This window comes from Liolophura sinensis, chromosome 4, assembly GCF_032854445.1.
Source record: "Liolophura sinensis isolate JHLJ2023 chromosome 4, CUHK_Ljap_v2, whole genome shotgun sequence".
NCBI lineage: Eukaryota > Metazoa > Mollusca > Polyplacophora > Chitonida > Chitonidae > Liolophura > Liolophura sinensis.
The window spans coordinates 3,890,442-3,911,680 of NC_088298.1; the positions used below are offsets into that span (position 1 = coordinate 3,890,442).

The 21,239-nt window shown below is 38.5% G+C and overlaps 1 protein-coding gene across 1 annotated transcript; it reads left to right on the plus strand.

Moving 5' to 3' along the window:
- Nucleotides 1–1,399: 1,399 nt before the first annotated feature.
- Nucleotides 1,400–17,047, plus strand: LOC135464653 (dnaJ homolog subfamily C member 7-like). The gene is made up of 13 exons (XM_064742136.1): nucleotides 1,400–1,558; nucleotides 4,274–4,371; nucleotides 6,177–6,301; nucleotides 6,559–6,672; nucleotides 7,070–7,144; nucleotides 8,831–8,949; nucleotides 9,767–9,920; nucleotides 11,243–11,407; nucleotides 11,931–12,022; nucleotides 12,863–12,936; nucleotides 13,778–13,924; nucleotides 15,643–15,795; nucleotides 16,834–17,047. The coding sequence occupies exons 1-13, from the start codon at nucleotides 1,488–1,490 to the stop codon at nucleotides 16,983–16,985; spliced, it is 1,539 nt and encodes a 512-aa protein (XP_064598206.1). The 5' UTR covers nucleotides 1,400–1,487; the 3' UTR covers nucleotides 16,986–17,047.
- Nucleotides 17,048–21,239: the final 4,192 nt, after the last annotated feature.

Genomic DNA, 21,239 nt, shown 5'->3' on the forward strand with positions numbered 1-21,239 from the left:
TAATATTGCAATTCACACCACTGCATTTATTTTCTTTAATTCTGCTAAACCCTTTGTTTTAGGGGATGTGTATTGTGCTACTATCTAAGCATTCACATAAACAGTTAGAATAAAACGTTGGGTAAAAATGTTGACAAGGCCATATTTCACCAGTTTTGTACGTGTGACCATTCCCCAATTATCACACTGTAGTTTCTGCTCTGGAATTACTGTGTATAGTGTAAATCCTTTTTTGCAGTTATGTTAAAAGATTCAAATACTTTGTTCTTATTAAGTTATCGATTGTATGTAGGGCCTACATGTGCGCCCATGGTCTATTAGTAGGCCCCTAGGGATCTCGTGTCCATGTCCAGCTAAATGCCATAACAATAATGAAATTCGTATTTAAAATTCGTATTTCCGGCGAACAGTTAATCCATTTTACAGGCTGATTGTCCTACCACTTTGCAATCCAACTCCTGTTGCAACAAATAATTCGCCCAACGCACGACAACAGTCCTGCATGAAACTAAATACATGGTTGCTGGACTCCAACATGGAGTATAAGCCTAGGCTGAGCGCTGCGGTTGTAACCTACACGTATGGGAATAATGATGGAATGAACGTTATGACAGCTGTACCTAGGCGAATTGAGATTGCTTTCTCATTAAGTACATACAAAACCGTGTTTTAAAGAAAAATGAAATTTAATTTGTAAGGAATACTGCTTGCTCTACATGACCGACATTTATTTTAACATGCCATTACCCGTTTGAGCCATAAAGAAGTGCCTCAATTAATTGTGTGGTGAGATCATTGTATGTTCGGTGAAAAAAAATGTATTGATGTACTTTTTTTATTAGTGTTTGCTGCCTTGCTGAAGATTTTTTCCCTTATTTGACAAGCGCTCAGTAAACATATAGTTGTGGAGGAAATTTGAGTGAGCGGAAGATGAGCGCTGTGCCAGTGTAAAGAAACCAGTGAGAACCAGTTAACCTTTACAGAAGATGCTGAGTATGGGGCATTAGTATGCACTTTTCTCGTGTAAAGCTTTACTATTTCGCCTCGAAGGTTTCCTTCTTGTTAGTTCAGAACTCCCGCCGTACATGTGACGGGTGCCCCTTCACTTCCGTCATTATGTTTCTAGAACCTTCTTCCGAGGAAATCCCCAACATGACGTCACAGCTTATTCTCACAAACTCATGTCGAAGGGTGTTTCCTGTTTCTTGTGTGTCTGATACACAGCTGTGTTACTTATTTTATTTCCTGTGTCCTTCTCATGATTTAACGGCTGCTAAATTTTGCACAAACTCTTATAAACATTGGGGAAGCCCAACGTAAAAAGTGAAATCTTCTCCCGCCATTGACACACATTTTACCTTTCCTCACCAAAGAGCTCCAAACGTCCGTGTCTCGCGAGGTTTGCCGAGATCACCGTGAAGGTTTCTGAGGGAGACGGTGTAGAGGGGGGAAGAAAAATTCAAAGGGGAACCAAAAAGAAGGCAAAAATGGAGTGGAAAGATACAAACGAGGACGAAAATATGGATCAGGAAAATGACTGCATTATAATAGAACAAAGGTGAAGCCCGGTTATCTTCTTTTTCAGTCATTCTGTGCCGTTGTATCTCACTATGTGTTCCCGTCTAGTGCGATTGCAAAATTCTCGAACTAACCACTGTCATTGACACTCGTTTTTCTTTTGCTTTTGGGTCCGACGTGTTTGTGCTTGGCCTGATCTTAATCTTAATTGTTAATTTTATGCGTGGATTTTCCCCCGTTGAACTGTGAGTATTCTTGATTGTGTAAAGTCTTCTGATCGGAGGTTTTCTTTTTAAAGAATTCTGTTTGTTATATGCGTCTTTGACCCATCTGTTGTACAACATGTGCTCCGACAGACGCTTTATGGATATATTTCTTATGAAATTACAAAGGTTCATTCAGAGTGTACCAATTCATTAATATCTTTTAATCTTAAGTATAGTGATGATTTCTATCTAACCTTAAACTGCAGGCTGTCCTTTACAGTTTATGTAATAGAACGTGAACTGAATGGACATGGGTGAGGTCACTATTTAGTGTTTACACTGCGAATGTAAGTAAAACTGGTTTCTTTTTCTCTCTGGATATCTAGAGACATGTGTCCCAGTTTGGAGTACTGTAGGTGTGACAACCACAAAAACAGACCAGGAATTATAGTACCTGTCCTATTTTGCTTCTTATTTTCCTGAACAACAATGTGTGCAGAAACAAGATCACAAATATAAGATTAGCAGAAATGCATCTTTACAAAGCCAAGTCAATCAACAAACCAACTGAAGTGTGGATTAGTACATTATGGACTCTTGTCATAAAGCTGATTTGTATATAGAGCTAACCTTCTTATTAATAACTGTATATCTCTACTACATGATTACTGAAGTGAATACAAAGCATGGAAAACAAAGAAAGGAAACCAGTAACACATTTTATAAGTAACAAATTTATTAGTTTCTAGGATAAAAAGTCTTTTGTGCATGTATGTGTAAACAGCAAGCAGGGTATGTCTTTTTGAGTAAGCAAGCTTTTTCATTGTTCGAATCTAAGATTGTGACTTCTAGTGCTAATGTAGATGCCTTGACTTAATTTTGATAATAAAGGCAATATCAATTTGTAAGAAAGGTTACTGAAGATTGATTTTGTAAGATAGTTTTGACTTTGTTAAAGTGGAGTAAACGTGTTAAACAGAAATTGGTTTTGTGAAGTCATTTATAGTTGCAGTGTCTTCACCTTTCCATCAGGATGGCTGACATGCCTCGAGAGGAAGAGTTGACATGCTCCTTGTTTCCTCTCTGGCCTGTTTCCATCACATATCCATTTGTGCTCTTATACATGTAAATGAAATATTCCTGAGTACGAAGTTGCTGACCGATGAGTGTGTGGATAGTCACCATATTTATTTATTTTAATTGATTTTTTTAAACTCTATATGCAAGAAATTTTCACCACCATAATTCCTCAAGCTTTTAGTATATGAAAGAGCAACTTTCAGTGTAATTTAGACAATTTTTTTTTTAATTTGATTTTGAAAATAAAACTACTTTGGTTGGATTGGCCAGTTTCAGGGCTTGACACAAAGTATAATTTTATCGGTCAACTCAGAACAATACCTTCAGAATATGCTTGAATGAACACATTGCAAACATGCGAAAGGTCGAAGAATTACAGTAGTATGATGGTGGCCAGTTTAGGGTTGAAGAAGTCGAGAGTTTCTGGTGAACTCTCTACATCTGACAGTTGTCTTATTGTTGGAAGACAGGAGATGTCCAGTGACCTTCATGCAAGACCACACAGGAGATCTGTCAAGGCCCAAAAGACAATGGAAGCAGAGGAATCTAGAAAATTCTCAGTTTGAGGATGAGATGAAACTTAGGTCGCCTTTGAAATAGTGATTGAGTCAAAGGCAGGCACCTTAACCACTCAGTGTGGCCGAGGGGGTTAGCATGGCACAATGACCCAGGGGCCTCAATCTATGCTGTCGCTGTGACTCTTGCTGATGCTGTCTTCCTCTCCATCTGTATGTGGAAAGGTCTGACAGCAACCTGTAGATGGGTTTCCCCCGGGGCCCCATTTCCTCCCACCATAATGCCAGCCTGCCATCGTATAAGTGAAATATTCTTGAGATCGGCATAAAACACCAATCAAATAAATAAATAAATAACCACTCAGCATGCCTGGAAAAAAACAAGTATTGTGATTCTACATGTGGATTTGCTAGAAGTGCCTGTTTTTGTGTTGCTCAGGCATGTCCTGATTGGCAACTCGCAATATGATCTGTACAATCAGTGAAAACCCGCATGAGGAGTACGTCAAGCACTTGTCAGCCCTAGTGTCCGTATTAAACCCTACCTATTGAGTGATGTGTCTGGTGTCACCTACACGGTGTTCCAGTGATGCAGCACCTCAGACATGTAGGCATAGGGTCCAAGATGTCATTGAAATGGTTTTCAGTCGCATTTTCATCTCACTGAAGGTATAGTGCAAAACAGTAAAAAGTAAATAACTCAAGCCATCCTTAAAAAATTCTTAGTTGGGAGAATCACATTTTATGGTCATCAATGTCAGTAAGACAAGAAACGTAGTGATTTGGAAAAAAAATAACATTGAAGAAAAATGAAAAAGAAAATTCCCCCTAAAGCTTAGGCCCTTTCTTTTGAGCTTTGATTGAGTTATTCGAGCAAACATATTTTTATGATGGCCAAAGCACCAGTACTGTCATACAATTATTTCATTGCAGTTTATTTATTTTTTGTTTCAGTGCGGAAGACATGGCTGACCAAAGAAAGCACAATGGAAACCTATTTTACAAGGAAAACAATTATTATGAAGCTCTTAAATGTTACACAGAAGCTATAAGTAAGTATTGGAATTGACCACATGATTTTCTGAAGCGTCACTATTTGTCAATTTACCACATCTCATGGCTGTAGCAGATTCTTGAACGATATTTGACGAATCCTATGTTGATTTTCAGTCTCCCAACTCCTCTTTTGATGAATTTACAAATTAGTGAGTTACAGCAAAGAAATAATTACATAGCAACTAGGTTTGTGTAAAAATCTAAAACGTCCATAGGTCTGGAATGTTAGTGAAAAGTCTCCCCTGTTACATTTTGCCACCAGTTATTTAGAGGGATTCCTTCAGCCAATTTTTGTGTTGTGGATACTGAGATGATATGGTAAATTGTAAGAGGATGGGATTAAGAATCCTGGATTTGGGAATAGCATCCATGCCTACAAGCTTCCTGAATAACAGCATGCCAACAAGATGAGTTTCTAAATAATATGAATGACAACCAGCCAAGTTCCTGAATAATGTGAATGACATCCAGGCAAGTTCCTGAATAACACCAATGGTAACCAACCGATTTCATGAAAAATGTGAATGCAAACCAGCCGAGTTCCCAAATAATATGAATGCCAGATGGCCAAGTTCCTGAAAACTGCCCATACAAACCAGTAGAGTTCCCAAATAACAGTCATGCCAACCTGAAAAGCGTCAGTGCCAGTCAGCCAGCCAAGTTCCTGATTAAAGACAGTGCAAGCCAACCAAGTTCCTGAATAAAGACAGTGCAAACCAGCCTAGGTCCTGAAGAATTTAAAAGCCAACCATCCAAGTTTTTGAATAATTTCATTGTCAACCAACCAAGTTTCTGAATAAAGACAGTGCAAGCCAGCCTAGTTCCTGAATAATTTCAGTGCCAACCAGCCAAGTTTCTGAATAAAGACAGTGCAAGCCAGTCTAGTTCCTGAATAATTTCAGTGCCAACCAGCCAAGTTTCTGAATATTGTAACTGTCAACCAGTTCCTTCCAAATCAGTGGTAACACATTTTCACCCATATTTTCACTGTACAGGAAAGCAACTTCAAATGCTGTAATGAAATAAAGAAAAAAATATTATATCAAAGTTATGACCATAGTGAGTGTGAAGTTTTATTTTGGGCAGTACATGACCTTTGAAGCCTTACCCCACATGTTATTGTCAAGTTCTGCATTACTTTAAAACTATGTGCAAAATGTTACGCTTCAATCAAATGGTGACTTAAAATCTGTTGTTTTGTGCCTGATAATTTTGTTGAATGTCGGCTTAAATTCTTTCTTCTTTTTTTTTTTTTTGCCATAGAAAGCTTGACAACAGCACACCCAACATGGATACAGACTGAGACAGCACTAGCATTCAAGATTTCAAACTGTGCATTTAATATGCAAAAGGCATATCATTCCATCATTAAAAATATGTTCTTAGGGCGTAACTTGACTGACCCCCACTGTCCAAAGTAAGACCCAGCTTACTTGGGATTTTGATAGAAGTTCTTTTTCTGTCAGTGTTAATAAATTTCTTTTAAAACATTATCATTTTCATTTCTAGCCAGAAAACAAAAAGAAAAAGTCCCTACTGACTAAAAGCCCTTGTTGTAGGCCCTATATTTTGCTAATGCAATATGGTCCAGTTACACCCAAGATAAACATTGCATATATCATGTATGATACTAGTATGCGTCCACCTCGCTCTGCCCAGTTTCCTCCCACCATAATGCTGCCTGCCGTCATATACGTGAAATATTCTTGAGTGCAGGGTAGACCATCAATCGTATATACATGTATGAAGCAATTAACCATCTACAGGTAATCGAAGTTTAACCACACCTGTGTTTCTTTAGATCTGTGCCCAACCTGTGCGGCGTACTACGGCAACAGAGCAGCCACATACATCATGTTAAACAGGTACAAAGATGCCCTGGAGGATGCCAGAAGGGCGGTGGAAATAGACAACACATTTGTTAAGGTAAGCAGTCGCTATGTTCGTGAACTGTCTGTGGCTGCCGTGGAGGAAAGCAAGTGGGGGGCGGGGTGGGGGGGGGGGGGGCGGTGTGGAGTGGAGAGGGATGATGTTGCCTTCGTGAAATTGGATTAATTTTTTATCGTAAAAAAAATTGTTGGTTCAAAAAATAAACGTCCACGTCCATATTTCACATACAGAACTTGAGGTGAAACACAGCATTAGGTGTTTAATATCAATGTAATATCGTATTTTTGTTGCAGGGTCATTTACGAGAGGGCAAATGTCACTTGGCTTTAGGCAGCACGCCAGCTGCCATCCAATGTTACCAAAGAGTTCTTTTGCTGGAACCAGAAAACACTGTAGCTCCGCACGAGGTAAGAACCTGGCATCTCTCTCTGCAATAAAAGGCAAGATAGGGAATGGGCGATGTTCACAGTACATGTGTGCTGTTTAGGTTAAGTCTTTTGATCAATTAACAATTTGAAAAAGGGTTTTTTTTTTCTTCTTCTGTTTTTCAGTCTGTGTTAATTTCTTTAAAATTATTATCATCTCTTTCATTAGCCAGAATAAACAAGAAACACAATTAATAGAATTTCCCACTGAAGGCTATATTTGCTGATAGAATGGGATTATGCCCAGTAAAGGATGTTGTAAGGATGGGCTTGGGATAAACTCTTGACAGTATGTGAACGAACTTGATGAAGTGGCGATTCCAATCGGATTTTTCAAACACATGTATAAAGAAAGACAACTTGTTGATTTTGTTATCAGATGCAAATGGCCCAGAAAGTTCAGGAGTTATCAGACTTAGCTGCGAACGATTTTGCGTCAGGAGAAACGAGGAGGGTAAGTTTTTATTTCCAGTCACATTTCATAACCTAAATTCAAACATGTTAATAATAAAGAAAGTCTGCCTGTAACACTGATGCTGAAATGCTGAAAGTAATAACCGAGTCATGTATTTTTTTATAAAAGTTGATTTGAACTGATTTGTGTATTATAAAATTTGGTGGAGACAATGCATGTATTATTGTAAAATTTGGTGAGAACCGATTCATGTATTGATATAAAATTTGGTGAGAACCGATCGATGTGTTGATATAAAATTTGGTGAGAACTGATTTGTCTATTAGTATAAAATTTGGTGAGAACTAATCGATGTGTTGATACAAAATTTGGTGAGAACTGATTCGTCTATTTACATAAATTTGGTGAGAACCGATTGATGTGTTGATATAAAATTTGGCGAGAACTGATTCCTCTATTAGTATAAAATTTGGTGAGAACTGATCGATGTGTTGATACAAAATTTGGTGAGAACTGATTCGTCTATTGGTATGAAATTTGGTGAGAACCGATTGATATATTGATAGAAATTTGGTGAGAACCAATTTATGTATTGATAGAAATTTGGTGAGAACCGATTGATGTGTTGATATAAAATTTGGTGAGAACTGATTTGTCTGTTGGTATGAAATTTGGTGAGAACCAATTTATGTATTGATAGAAATTTGGTGAGGACCGATTGATGTATTGATATAAAATTTGATGAGAACAGATTTGTCTATTGGTATGAAATTTGGTGAGAACCAATTTATGTATTGATAGGAATTTGTTGAGGACTGATTGATGTATTGATATAAAATTTGATGAGAACAGATTTGTCTATTGGTATGAAATTTGCTGAGAAACAATTCCTGTTTTGGTTGTAAAATTTGGTGAACTTGTTTACATCTTCTCCAGGATAGATAGCATGTTGACAACAGTGCAGTCAGTATTATGCATTAAAACTGGCATACTGATTTGCAACAACTGTTTGTAAGGTTTTGTACGGGCAGTCATCAGGAACTCCTGCAAGATAAATCCTAATTCTGAGATGTTGTTAACCATTCAACACTTAAAGATGCAGGAAAAGGAATTGGTGTCCTTAAACCTAAGAAAGGTTGGGTCCTCGCTGACTCAGATGGTTAAACGTTGGTTTTCTGCAATCATCTCGTCTTTGGCCAGTGAGATCCTGTGTTAAAATTTAGATCTTACTGGGTTGGCTGTGGCTTCAAGTTTGGGTTTATTTATTTATTTCATTGGTATTTTACACGATACTCAAGAATATTTCACTTACACGAAGGCGGCCAGTATTACGGTTGGAGAAAACTGGGCAGAGCCCAGGGGAAACCAATGACCATCTGCAGGTTGGTGGCAGACCTTAAAGTTAGGAGGTTTGTCAGGTGCTTGGCAAAGGGTGGTTGTCTACGCCAAGTCATTTAAGGGAAAAGCTCTTAAATGCAACCTTTGACACCAATCAGAGAAATAAATAAATCCTGGCCAAGGTTATTTTGAGCGAAATAATGTGCATTAACAATCACGGAAGGAAAGAAAAAAGTAGTCTTAACTTTAAGATTGTAAAATTACTTGTGTCAGAGATATTTAAAGTTGAGTTCTGTTTGAATCCCTTCTTCTCTTGCAGGTATTGTTTTAGATGGGTCAGTGTTTGACATGGGTCAGTGTTTTATTGAGCCATCTCCTTTGTTGCAGGCGTTGTTTTACATGGATCGCTGTCTGGAGATGAGTCCAGCCTGTAACCGGTTTAAAATACACAAAGCAGAAGCTTTGGCCATCTTGGGGCGGTATCAGGAATCTCAGGAAGTCTCAAAGTAAGACATACTGTTACACATCTCATCACTTACCTGCCTTTTAAATGATGATTTAAAAAAAATTTGAGTACTGTATTTCACCTCAAGTTTACCATTTTTCAGGTGACACATTTTGCTCAATTCTGATTGATTCATCCACCTTACTGGGCAGTTGAAGTGTTTTTTGTGAGGTTTGATTAATTTCTATCGGATAAATGTAAGGAATAAAAAGTTTTATTTTAAGACCTTTGTCCCCTTTTGAAAGGGAATTGTAAGATACCAAGTGAAATTCATCATACAGAGAGGTTTACAGAATCTCTTCAGACTGGTAAAATTTGACAAAAGAAAGAACTCTGCATCCAGCAATTGCCTTGTTCATGTACCTGATAAACCTCCATACACCAGACAGCTTGAAATTTGTCAGTAAGGGCTATTTCCACAGGAAATGCCTGGTACTTTTTTTTTTAGCACAGGTACATCATGTGTCCTTTGGATGATTTACAGTACATGCATTCGTAATGAACCTGTGGCCTAGAGGGTGGCGTGTTAGCACAGCACAGTAACCAAGGAACCTCACACCAATTCCATCGCTGTTAGTTCAAGTCTAGCTCAGGCCGTATGTTGGAAGGCCTGGCAGCAACCTGCAGATGGTTGTGGGTTTGCCTAGGCTGTGCCCAGTTTCCTTGTAAAACAGTCAGATAAAAAAATATGCTTGCGACTGTTGATTGTATTTCTGTTTTCAGTGATGCCTTACAGAGAGACCAGATGAGTGCATATGGTCTGTATGTGAGGAACTTCGGAATGTTTTCCTAACCATTGCTCCGGTTTCTGATTTTAGTGATGTACTACAGAGAGACCAGATGAATGCAGATGCCGTGTATGTAAGAGGCTTATGTCTCTATTACCAAGACAATGTGGAGAAAGCATTGCAACATTTCCAACAAGTTTTACGGCTAGCACCCGACCACAGAAAAGCCCGTGATGTCTATAAGGTATGTGGAGCTTCAGAACATAGCTGTTGGGTCCCTCCACAAAATGATTGTCAGGGCCCTCCACAAAATGACTGTCAGGGCCCTCCACAGAATAACAGTTAAGGCCCTCCACAAAATGACTGTCAGGGCCCTCCACAAAATGACTGTCAGGGCCCTGCACAGAATGACTGTCAGGGTCCTCCACAAAATGACAGTCAGGTCACTTCACAAAATGACTGTCAGAGCCCTCCACAAAATGACTGTCAGGGCCCTCCACAAAATGACTGTCAGAGCCCTCCACAGAATAACAGTCAAGGCCCTTCACAAAATGACTGTCAGAGCCCTCCACAAAATGACAGTCAGGTCACTCCACAAAATGACTGTCAGGTCCCTCCGGAAAATGCCTGTCAGGGCCCTCCACAGAATGACTGTCAAGGCCCTTCACAAAATGGCTGTCAGATCCCTCCACAAAATGACCTATCAAAGCCCTCCACAGAATGACTGTCAGGGCCCTCCACAGAATGACTGTCAAGACCCTTCACAAAATGACTGTCAGAGCCCTCCGCAAAATGACAGTCAGGTCACTTCACAAAATGACTGTCAGGTCCCACCACAAAATGACTGTCAGGTCCCTCCACAAAATGACTGTCAGGGTCCTCCACAGAATGACTGTCAGGGCCCTCCACAAAATGACTGTCAGAGCCCTCCACAAAATAACAGTTAAGGCCCTCCACGGAATGACTGCCAGGGCCCTCCACAAAATAACTGTCAAGAACCTCCACAAAATGACTGCCAGGGCCCTCCACAGGATAACAGTTAAGGCCCTCCACAGAATGACTGTTAGGGCCCTCCACAAAATGACCGTCAGGGTCCTCCACAAAGTAACTGTTAAGCCCGTCCACAATATAACTGTTTTGACCTTCCAGAAAATAACTGTTTTGACCTTCCACAAAATAACTGTTTTGACCTTCGTTTACAGTTTACAAACTCTTCATTGATTAAAGCAAGCATCAATTAATATCTTGAGCATTTTTTCTGAAAAAAGTGTAAGATATGAGGGTGAATCTCTCTTCCAGCCAATTTGTCACGCTTTCATTTCCATGCAATTTCCTCCAAATGTTGCCCAATTTGGATGGAATTTTGTGTACAGCCTTGCTTTGTGGAACCTCAGATGAAGATTGAAAACAAGCCTTATATATGCATAATTTTCATCTTTCTCTGGGTTCAACCGTATAAATGGTTTAAATATTGTCTGACTTTGGTCATTTATTGTGCACAGTCCAAATTCATTTTGTGTATGGTTACCATGGGGGTATAAACTTATGAAATATTTATTCCTACAGAGAGCCAAAGGTCTGATAGCTAAAAAGGAGGAAGGAAATGTTGCATTCCGATCGGGGAAATTCGTCGAGGCTTTTGAATTGTACTCTCAGGCACTGAGTATTGATCCTTACAACAAGTTCACAAACTCTAAACTATACTGTAACAGAGCAACTGTCTGCTCCAAGGTAAGTCATTTGAGTACAGTGTCACCTGTGCAGCTACCGTAAGTGACCACAAATTTCACAGATGACTATGTTACTGATGTGGCCTGATTCAGAGAGTTATGTTGATCTCAGTAAGATGGTTCTCAGGTGTGTTTGGAACCAGGAAAGTGTATGTGTATAAGTATAAGTTTGATCACCAAAAGTATTATTTTAAGATATGTATTGGCCTCTGAAAATTGATTGTTTTCTTAAAGCTTATTTGCCTTGTATGCTGTATGCATCTGCAAGTCAGACCAAATTCCGCATGATTTGTTTTGTTTTATCTTACTGTGGTTCTATAAAGTTCATATTTTAATCAGTCTAGTGTCAGATTGATCTTGAATTTTATAAACTGAATTTTACACAAAAGTTGTTTGTACATGGCGATCACAGCCAGCTAGCAGTGGGATGCCAGTAGACTTGTATGTGTCTTGGTAATAAATGTGCATGTAGATGAATGATTTTATTTAACTGTTTATTCACACCTGTGAATGCTTTTTTGCAGATTAATAAACTCGATCAAGCTATAGAAGATTGTTCGAAAGCTATTGAATTGGATGACACATATCTGAAAGCGTATTTACGGAGAGCAAAATGGTGGGTTGATTTGAAATCAGATGGGAAAGTGTTGAAGTTGAAGGCCCAAAAATTGTGCCGAATTTATCTGCTGAAAAGTATCTGACTTTGAGGGGACAATTAAATATTCAGTTTTATCCTAGTGTTCCCTTCGACCATCAACTCACTCAAGTCGCCAGATGTAGAAACATAGCCAAAGACGGACTTTTTTGGATTGGGTTACCTCCCCTTGTTGTCACGCTAGAGATGTACTTCAAATGTCAGACACGGCACTGTGTTGCGATTGTGCAGCTTACCATGTAACTTGAGATCCACATGGCATAGTGGGAGACTTTGCGCTGTCTCATTTGCATGTTATCTTGTAGGGCAGACAGTTTATACCAGTGATGGATTTCCCTTTATTGTTCTCCTAACCGACATTTTTCGGATCATACAGTTCCATGAGTTTTAAGTAGCAGTCCAGTGCAACTCATTTTTGTATTTAGCTGAACCAACTCAAAAATTTTGAATCTTTTTTCATGAGGACACAAGGTTTTGGACAGGGTATATCTAGATTTCGGTGCTTTCACTCATTGTGGGCTGACATTAAGTGGTCAGCGGCAATCGAGATTCTGTTTGCACGATCTGACGTTTCTTTGAGACATCTTCACTTTCACCAATATTGTGTCCGTATATGTACATCACGTGTGAGAAAGGTGGTCAGTAACTTGCGAATGGTCGGTGGTTTACCCCAGGCAATTTGGTTTTGTCCACCCATGAAACTGACTAGAAAATTAAATCAAATAAAGTAAAAAAAAATATATAAGTATATATATATATATATGAGCTGTAATTGGTAACAAGTGTTGTATGTGGTTTCAGTTACATGGAAACGGAGCAGTATGAAGAGGCCGTACGAGACTACGATAAACTGACCAAACTGGACAAGTGTCGAGGTGCGTTATGACAACTTTAATACTGCAGGGGACCAAAATGTGTATTTAAATTTGTGATGCAGTGGTTTGTGATTTGCTTCAGAAATTTGACAGTTTAAACACTTGCTGATAAAACTGTTAGATAGTTCTGTTTGTTTGTATGGGTTATTTTAAAAGAGAACCAAGTGTATCCTAAATGACGTAAAATTTTGTCCATGACTAAGTTGTTCCTTTGTCCTGATTCTGGGAGTTTTGTTGATTTTAGAAAGTTGCTTTGACAGGGGTTTGGAAGTTAGGATGATGTCCTAAGGGAAAATGTAAATTTTAGTGCCAGAAGTAATATCTCCTAACATGTATTTGTCCCCAAAACTGCTTTTTTTGTGGTTAAGTTTTAAGGTCATCTAGTGTCTTACATAAATTTTAGAAATTATAAATGTCCCTTTCTATTTTTGTGGTGTTGGGAAGTAAGCAAAATAGAACGTTTTGAGGAAATCAAGGGCGCTGCCATGTCGTCAGTTTCCTCCAAGCAGACACGAATTATTTCTATAACCGAAAACGCAGCCATTTCAGCTGATGTCATGCAAAATCTCCTTTTCCTTTTATCTCTCTGTGCATGGGATATGAGTGACGCGACATTTTTTTTTCCGGTGTCTTTTACATGGCATCTTCCATGATCTCCAGATTAAAATTTACTTCATAGAGTCAACGAGCATGTGAGAAGAAAGTTGCAGTGGCCATTTAGGCATGGCAGGACACTATTCCAAAATATCTTTTGTTGTTTTTTTCTTACGTATCACCAGTCAAGACACCCATGCCCTTATTAGTTCGGTGGTCCAGTAACGATCAGTTTTTAATCTTTCAGAAAATAAACGGTTATTACAAGAAGCCAAACTTGCTTTGAAACGAAGCAAACGAAAAGACTTCTACAAAATCCTGGGTGTGGCCAAAGAAGCAACGGACGACGAAATCAAAAAAGCTTACAAGAAGCGAGCATTGCTGCACCATCCAGGTATGATTGCATGCAGAAAGATCCCCAAATGTATTTAGAAGCGAATATAATAGTTTGACATATCTGGGAGCTAAAATGAAATGGTTGCCATGACCTTTACCGAGGGTTAGTACCACATGCTGGGTACATAAGCATGTGTGCATGGCCTTCACTGTGCCTCATTTAAGGAGGGGCCTCCGTGGCTCAGTCGGTTAGCGCGCTAGCGCAGCGTAATGACCCAGGAGCCTCTCACCAATGCGGTCGCTGTGAGTTCAAGTCCAGCTCATGCTGGCTTCCTCTCCGGCCGTAAGTGGGAAGGTGTGTCAGCAACCTGCGGATGGTCGTGGGTTTCCCCCGGGCTGTGCTCGGTTTCCACCCACCATAATGCTGGCCGCCGTCGTATAAGTGAAATATTCTTGAGTACGGCGTAAAACACCAATCAAAAAAAAAAAAAAAAAAAAAAAAATCATTTAAGGATAGGCATTGGCACCATAGATTCACCCTGCTACATGTAAAAACCCAGGGGTACATACATTTCAGACCACCCTTAATAGATGATAAATGACCTCAAATTGTGCTCCATTAGGTCCATTTTCAAATGTAAATATTAAAATGTCCTAAAATACTTTTGGTGTTGAAACTTGGATTTTTCCATTTAGTTCTGAATAAAACTCGCACAATTTGCTGGGAACATGGGTAAGTTTCAGCACCAAAAGGAATATTTTGTGACATCTATTGGCCCCCTGAAAATGTACTTTAGCTGGTAGATGGTCTAAGATGTTAACAGTTTCTTGGTTCTGAGAAAAAAACAAAGTGGGAATTAATTTTAGATTTTAAAAAAAAAAAACATTGCTTATTAACAGAATTGAATGAAGGGCAATAATGAGGCACCTCTTAAAATAATTATGCTGTCAATATTTCTATTTAATTGAGGACCTTTATCAATACATGAGACAACTTATCTCTTATAACAACCTTAACAGAGGATTGTTAGATTAGTAAGATTAGTTGTCCCATGTCTTGATAATGTTTGAAGTACTGTAAACCGAAATGTCAACGAAAATGGCAACATTTGAACTTCCCTCTCTCTTACTCTTGATAATGTTTGAAGTACTGTAAACCGAAATGTCAACGAAAATGGCAACATTTGAACTTCCCTCTCTCTTACTCTTCATAAAATTCCTCTGTTGTTCAAATGGATTTTTACAGAACTTTAACTGTGACAGTTTCTTGGGCTTTTTAGGGTATCCAGTCATATGGTTGTGCTATGTCCAAGATTCAGGGATGAGGGAAGGGGTTGGCAAGACTTGGAAATCTTGGAGGTTTGGGGAGACTTAAGATTCATGGGAGTTGGGGAGACTTAAGATTCATGGGAGTTGGGGAGACTTAGGGATTCACTTGTTGTATAACAAACTACAGTATCTTGTAAAATACATCTGCGTTACATAGCTTTAAAAATTCGCTATGTCAATTTTGTCATATTTTAGTTTTTCATAATCAACTGTTTCAAATGACTGCTTTGTTTAAGAGTTAGAGAAAGGACTATCCTGTGGATTTCACTTGTAAACCAAGCGTAATGGTATTCTCTGTGATTCCTTCTGCCACGAAGGGCATCTGTTCAAGGTCAGAAAAAGTGGGTTTGATATTTCATCACGATGGGGTTGAAAGGCCTCTATATCCCGTTCATTCAGTCTTATTTGGTTTTTACCAAAATTGTCTTTTTTTTTTTTTTTGTCCAGATCGTCATTCCCATGCTGAACCAGATGTTCAAAAGGAGGAAGAGAAAAAATTTAAAGAGCTTGGAGAAGCATACTCTGTTTTATCTGATGCGAAGAAGCGTCTGCGCTATGACCAGGGGCAAGATTTAGAAGACTTGGATGGTCCAGGCTTTGGTAAGATGCGCCTTTGTGTAGGATTTGTGTTATTCTAGGGCAAGGTCGTGCGGGCTTTCTCTCCAACTGAACGTGGGGAGGTCTTCCAGCCACCTGCGGATGGCCAGGGGTTCCCCCTCGGGGTTTGCCCGGTTTCCTCCACCATACTACTGGCTGCCGTCGTATACCTTATTTCTTCAAAAATTTGGGACACCTGGTCTGCTCATTTTAGCCAATATATATGTAATTCTAGCAGGAGTATTGAGTTTATTTTTTGCCACGTAGTTAGACCATCTAAGGAACAACATACACGCATCTTTACTTTTCCCAGAAGACTGGTAAAGAAATGTGATATTCTGCTTTCAACACCTCTAATATCTGTCCCAAATTTTGGAAGCATTAGGACAAGTGAAGTACGGTGTAAAACACCAATTAAATAAATAAATCAGTGTTCAAACCCGGCCTTGGAGAGGGTGTTTGTAGATGCCCTCACTTTTACTGCTTGTGAGACATTGGTCACAATAAGTGCTAGACAGTGCTAATGTGACCATTTGCAGTGTCTAGTTTTTTTTGGACCAACATGGTGTTCATATCTGTATAATGTATGTCACATGGGGAAGTTCATCAGTATCTCGCCAAAGGTTAGTGGTTTACTCCCAGGCACTTTGGTTTCCTCCATCCATAAAATCAGCTGCCGTCTTGTGGGTGAAATACTTTTCAGTAAGGCAATAAACAGCAATTAAATGAAAGTTAGAACAAGATTTAGGGGATTGTTATAGATGGTCGTTAGCCAGCAATTACTTTTGTTGAAGACCACTTGCCTTCTGTCAAATCTGAATGTCTTTAAACAGAAAGTTCGTCAGTAATTTACTGAATGTCAGTGGCTTACACTGGGTTCTCTCATATCCTCCTTCCATGATAATGTGCAAGCAGCTCTTGATATAGGGGAAAATAATAATGAAATAAATACACAAACCAAATAATTGTACAGCTTTTTTCTGTGATCTGTACCAGCAGATGCATAAAATAATATTTTTCTCATTTCTTCCTTTCTTTCAGATCACATTGATCCAAACCAAATATTCCAGGCTTTCTTCGGAGGTAACCAAGGCTTCTCCTTTGGGGGTGGCAACTTTGGCGGCATGGGGGGCAGTAGTTTCCACTCCCACTCGAGTCAATTCCCCGGAGAATTCACCTTCCAGTTTGGATGATGACGGCGATGTTTTAGTATCTCTCATTTGTGATGTCTAGGATTATTATTGTTTTCTTCTTTTTTTTCTTTTTTTTTTTTCTAAATATATATATGTTTTTTTTTAGTCATTTTGTATCAATGATTAATTAGTTATTTTTATTAATAACTAATTTTATATGTATCGTTATGTCTTGTGTACCTAATATCTGACGTACCATACCATAATGTGGACACCTTTTTCACGAAGTATCACACGATTCGTCATTAGCATATCTACATGATTCTATTACATTGCCAGTTTATTGTTTTGATCTTTTTTTTTCTTTTTTTTTTTTTTTGTCACACTTTCTTTTATTTTTGTCCCACATGTATCTAATACCAAACTGAGTGTAGCACGTGTTTTATCTCCTGTCATAACTGAAATCAGGTCATGTGTATTCATTGGTCAAATATTTTAACTTGAAACTTCAGTACACATCTGAAATTTGATCTGTTTCAAACGATTTGTAAAGTTTTTACAGCTTGCTGTTCTGTATTTGTCTTCATAGGGTGTGGTTTGTGAAACGTGATTGGCACCTGTGTGAAACGTAATTGACACCTGTTAAATACATAGGTCCCAGTTATACACTTTTATCTTCATTTTAGAAGGTGGACACTACAAGTTTGATGTGTATTAAACAATCTCTTGCATTTTGATTGGCCACTAAATTGGTTTCTTTTGCAAGGCTTGGCCTAACAATTTTGATTGGCCTATAAATTGGTTTCTTTTGCAAGGCGTGTCCTAACAATCTTAATGGACGCCTGTAAAATATTGAGCATGATGTCATGTTTCCTATTTATACATGGAGGTCACTATTGATTGATTAAGGGGTGTGGCCAAACCACTTTGTTTATTAACTCTGTAACATAAAAAGTAATTTATGATTGGCAGCCAGCCAAATGGCATTTTTGTCATAGATAGATATCCGAACAGAATTCTTTGGTGTAGTAATTTGTTATGAAGATTGCCTTAACCTGTCTTTGTAAGATACTTGGAGTTTAGGAGTGAGGAGGTTTTGGGGGGGGGGCTGTATATGTTAACTATTTATGCCATTTCTGGTCAAGAAGGGTGTGTTTTTATCTCCAACAGCAACGAACACGTCTTCCATCCAGCTACCGCGTTTGACCTAAAATTTTGTGCTTGACTGAGTAACTGAGTAACTGACTGAGATTCCGAGTTTGATTGATCTTAGAAACTTGTATCGAGGTTTGTTCGGAAGGTGGGATAACATCATACCGCACAAATGAGAGTTTCAGCACCAAAAACAGTATTTTGTGATTGTTACAAATGAGGGCTTTTGAGCAAATTTTAGGGCCAATGCGGTAGTCAGACGCAGAGTTGTCAGAAGTAGTGGACAAACAATACCAGGGCCTCATTGCACAAAGCGCATGTAACACGACAATCATGTAGTTACCATGGCAACGTAATAGCTACAGTACTGGTTGCCATGGAAGATGCGTGCTCGTAACCTTACTTGCGCTTCGCGAAACGGACCCCTGGTATAGTCTGTATCAAGGCTGTGTAAAGCTACCGTCAAATCGATCTGCCATGGAGGAAATAACCGTTTAGTCTCTCCTCAGTTGTTGGCAGAGAAGAAGAAATTTCTCCTGTTAAAGTTGATCTTACAATTTTTGATTTTCACTCTTTTTTCCTTCACTAAAGATTAGATCAGTTTGTTTGATGTGAGGTTGGAAGATGCAAGGCATTGACAGCAATAAACAGTCGGATGAAAAAAAAATTGCCTAATAGGAAAAGTTATAATTTTAGCTGCTGTGAGCTATTCACAGATTTCCGCTGTATTTGAACCCTGGAATTCAGTGTATAATGTGGGACAAGCTCTCTTGTCCTCATTACTCAACTGTTGTTACAGCATTTCTCAAAACGTCAAGAAATACTTGGAAAACACCAAGAATAGTTAAAAGCTTACATTTCCATGTGCTAATACCTAAATACTACCTGAAATGGGTTATTTTTTTTTTTTTTGGCAAATATTGCCGTGGAAAATGTGCATCAGTTCGTACAGTCAGGAATCAAAGAATTTTATTGTCATTTAAGGTTTGAACTGGTTGATTTGATCACTATGTTAAATAGCAGTGTTGGATTGGTTGCTAGGAGATTGTTCATTGTGTTACGTTGTACTAGAGGATTGCTCTGGCAGAATTGTGGTCAAAAAAACTGATCCAAAATCTTACATTTTGTGCGACTGTAGCAGAAAATTTTAATAAAATAAATAATCAGTACAGTATTACTTTATTGAACATTTTTGCCCACGAGAGAGAGGAAATGTGCATGTCGGGTAGATTTTCCGTCTCTCCAGTGTTTGTGAATGGATAAATAAAAGGAAAAAAAAGGATGATAACTTAGGGGCAATTGGTAAAACCATTTACATTTTAATGAAAATCAAATCTTCTTTCATCAGAGCTAAAGATTTTTGGTTTTTGTTTTTTTTTTTTTATTTAAGACGTAATAAGAAAAATGCAGTCTTTGTACGCTGACACAAAAGTGTTGGTTGGGAAATGGTTTCATGTGGACGGCAAATGTGCCGAGGTGTTTATGATCTCACCAGTCATATCTATGGTAGTAGAGGCTCGCCCAGCCGTGAACTGTCACTAAGAAGATCTGAAGTGTAAATAGAGCTGTCCCATGACCATTGCGTTGGAAAGATTATACTTTCGAACCAGTCAAAATCATGCGGATACACAAAAGGAAGTGATTGATCGGTTCGTGAAGGAATGGTCTGTATTAGATTAGGTGTTCCAGCAGACCTTGTGTTACCAAGCAACAAGTCCGTTCAGGAAGCTGTTCATGAAGAAATGTCTTACATGAAATTGATCTTAAATTTCAGATGACAGAGAAATCCTGTGTATATCTAGTTTTGTTTGTAATATATTTCATGGGTAGCAAATTTTATGATTTGTTTATTAGAAACCGATTTGACCAATATCAAATCTGTGCCTGAGACTCTAATTCTGTTTTTGTTGCTAATCAGTGTATGCTATTTGGTGGAAGCAGCCTAAATAGACGTGGTATTGGTGTCCTGACAGAAAAATACGCTGGCCTGAACTGCTGACCTTAGTGTGACAAGGGCGTACAAGTAACAACGATTGTGATATCAATGCATTTAAGACAGTTCTATAATACAAACATTTCACAAGGATAGATACTTGATGTGTGTGTATAGCAGACTGAGTCCCCATGTTTTTCTTGTTTCATGTATTTATTATTTTTTTTAAAATAATATTTCTGATAAATTCTGTTTGTGTAAGTAAATGCTTAATAAAGACATGTTGAAATTTAGATTTATGAACTCAAAATGAAGTTCAAACGTACCAGTCGAGCTGCAACAAACAGAAAATTGTGCAAAGTGAAAACCCACAGAAATGAGTTTATGAAGAAAAAAAAAACAATAATCGGAAAAAAAATTTGGAGGAACTTTTACAATTTGGTAATTGTTAGAAGTGTGTGTGTAAGCATCAATTTTCTTCTCAGTCATTGCTGGAGTACAGGGAACTCGACCTCACAATGTAAGATCTAAAAACCCCTCTTTGTACCATCAGACGTGTATCTTTATATATATATATATATATATATAAATATATATATTGTAAATACTGTATAAAACTGTGCTTAAATTAGTTGTTTTGTAATCTCTTGGATAATTAAACGGGTTGTCTGCTATTGTATGTCAAACCATTTATCTTACTTTGCATCAGGGACTTGTAGATTTGCAGATTTGTGTAGAAATTTTGAGTATAGTGGAGGATATGCACAACCCTCCTTGCAGCAGATGCTTCACTCTCTACATTCGATTTACATCACTGCCACCACTAGCAAATTTTGCACAGAAATCTTGAACAACACCGAGGTCACTGGGGTAACAGTGATGAGGTAGAAAGTGATGTCAGTAACTACTAAAACTCTTGTCTTGTCCTTTGGTTGTAAGAGTACAATATACACATGCATTCTCTTTATCTAGAGTATTCACAGGCTGATGCTAACCAACACCTGAAACATTTTTGTAAATGAAATGATTAAATTGTTCCATGTAAGTACACCAGTGAGGAGAGCAAGTGAGTCTAAGCAAGCCTACATTCATCGCGTGGGATCCAAGGTCGAGCTTCTCAAACTGTGGCATAGGTGTAGCACGAGCTGTTAAAAGTATGAATCTGCATATGACACTGTCGTCAGCCATTACGGTGTTTAGCATTTGAGCTCCAACATGATGGTCATAAA